Here is a 1,503-nt window from a genome sequence, read left to right as displayed (position 1 = left end):
TGCTCTTTTAATAAAACGTAGAATCATAGAATGGTTTGGGTTGGGAGGGACCTTTAGAGGTCATCTAGGCCAACCCCCCTGCAGGGAGCAGGGACATCTTTAATAGATCAGGTTCCTCAGAGCCCCGTCCAACCTGGACATGGAAGGGGGATGCTCAATGTGACAGCTCCCAAGCACTGAGCTGCAAAAATAATTAGGCATCGCTTATGGACCTCTCCAGCACATCTCTTAACCGACCCGTTGCTCTCCGAAACCCCCAAATAACTAAAAAACTTCCAGAAGACAGCCAGCCTAGAAAACACGGTGGCCAGTCATGGGAAGGATTTCTGTATCTCTGGCCAACTTCTGAGGAAGCCAACGGGGCTGCTGCATCGCCCCGTGCTGGGGGGGTTAACCACCGCGCCCTTGGGAATTAGCTGATTGCTGGGTTGTGTTTTTTTTTTTTAAGGAAACTTTTTAAGTGCTAGGGCTATTTGTCGTACACCCAACACCACGTCAGGCATTTGGCACCCATTAGCGAAACCCCCTTGGCTTCTGACCGACAACCGACTGAGAAGAGCGAAGCGGAGGAGGTTGGACTTGAGGGTTCTCCTCTGCCCTACCGTGCTTTTGGCCAGCTCCAACTCTTCCTTTGTCTTTCCGTCAGTCACAAACCTTACTCATGCCCCTTTAGCCCTCTCTGCCACGCAAGAGTTTAGGACTGGCTCAGCCTGGTGAGCTCAGCTTTTCCTGGGGAGAGGGCTCCCAACCATCCCTGCCGCATCGGCCGCGCTCCCTCCCTCGCTCCACGGGACTGACGGACGCCCCATCCTTGCGTGACAGTCACCACTGCTCTCTGCTCCCTTTTTCTCCTCAAATCTATTCCACCTGCCTGCTCACCCTCCCCTCCTTTCTGTCGTCCTCATTCCCCTCTTCAGCAGATTTCGACACCGCACCCCCCTGTCAAACAGGAGACGCCGAGCAGCAGCGTCTCCAACCGCAGCGCGTAGCTATAGAGCACGGGGCACCCATGCTACGAATTTAGAGGTGGTAAAAATCAAGTCCGAGGGCATAGCGATCACTAACGAAATGAAAACCTGTGTGAGGAGAATGGATGAGAAATGGAAAGAACAGCAAGTAAAATACTGAGGCAGAGGAGGTCACTAATCAAAACATACCAAAGAGTGTAAGGGACCTTCATAATTGGGAGATGATGACGCTTGACCTCCATTTCTAGACCAAACAGCTGTGCCTGCTAATAGTAAAATTGGAATTACCATTAGAACTCTGCAAACAAAAATGTCTTTCAAACTTTTTGGACAGTTTTGTAGACATGTAAATGCCGTATTCCAGATAGACTATAGAGCAGACATATGGAGAACTTCCAAAATACACATGGGTGAAAAAAATAGGAAAAAAAAAAAAAAAAAGGTATTTTGTAGCGCAGCACGTCGATGCAGGCCACCGAGCTCCCCCGGGCTGCTCCTCCACATAGAGGGCTGCATTCATTCGGCAGCTGGAGCC

General features: G+C 50.4%; 1 protein-coding gene across 1 annotated transcript in view; it reads right to left on the bottom strand.

The window, feature by feature from the left end:
- Nucleotides 1–913: 913 nt before the first annotated feature.
- LOC118452150 (transcription factor 4-like) overlaps nt 914–1,503 on the bottom strand; it is a 15,867-nt gene continuing 15,277 nt past the window's right edge. The window contains exons 4-5 of the mRNA XM_035892965.1: nt 1,158–1,234; nt 914–1,012 (exon numbers count right to left, since the gene is read on the bottom strand). Of these exons, the coding sequence (XP_035748858.1) occupies nt 914–1,012; nt 1,158–1,234 (176 nt within the window). The remainder of the gene's footprint in view (nt 1,013–1,157; nt 1,235–1,503) is intronic.

The sequence above is a fragment of the Egretta garzetta genome, unplaced genomic scaffold (assembly GCF_000687185.1).
Source record: "Egretta garzetta isolate BGI_Z169 unplaced genomic scaffold, ASM68718v1 scaffold384, whole genome shotgun sequence".
Lineage (NCBI taxonomy): Eukaryota > Metazoa > Chordata > Aves > Pelecaniformes > Ardeidae > Egretta > Egretta garzetta.
Note: the sequence above shows the minus strand (reverse complement) of the source record. Positions and strands in the feature narration are given on the sequence as shown.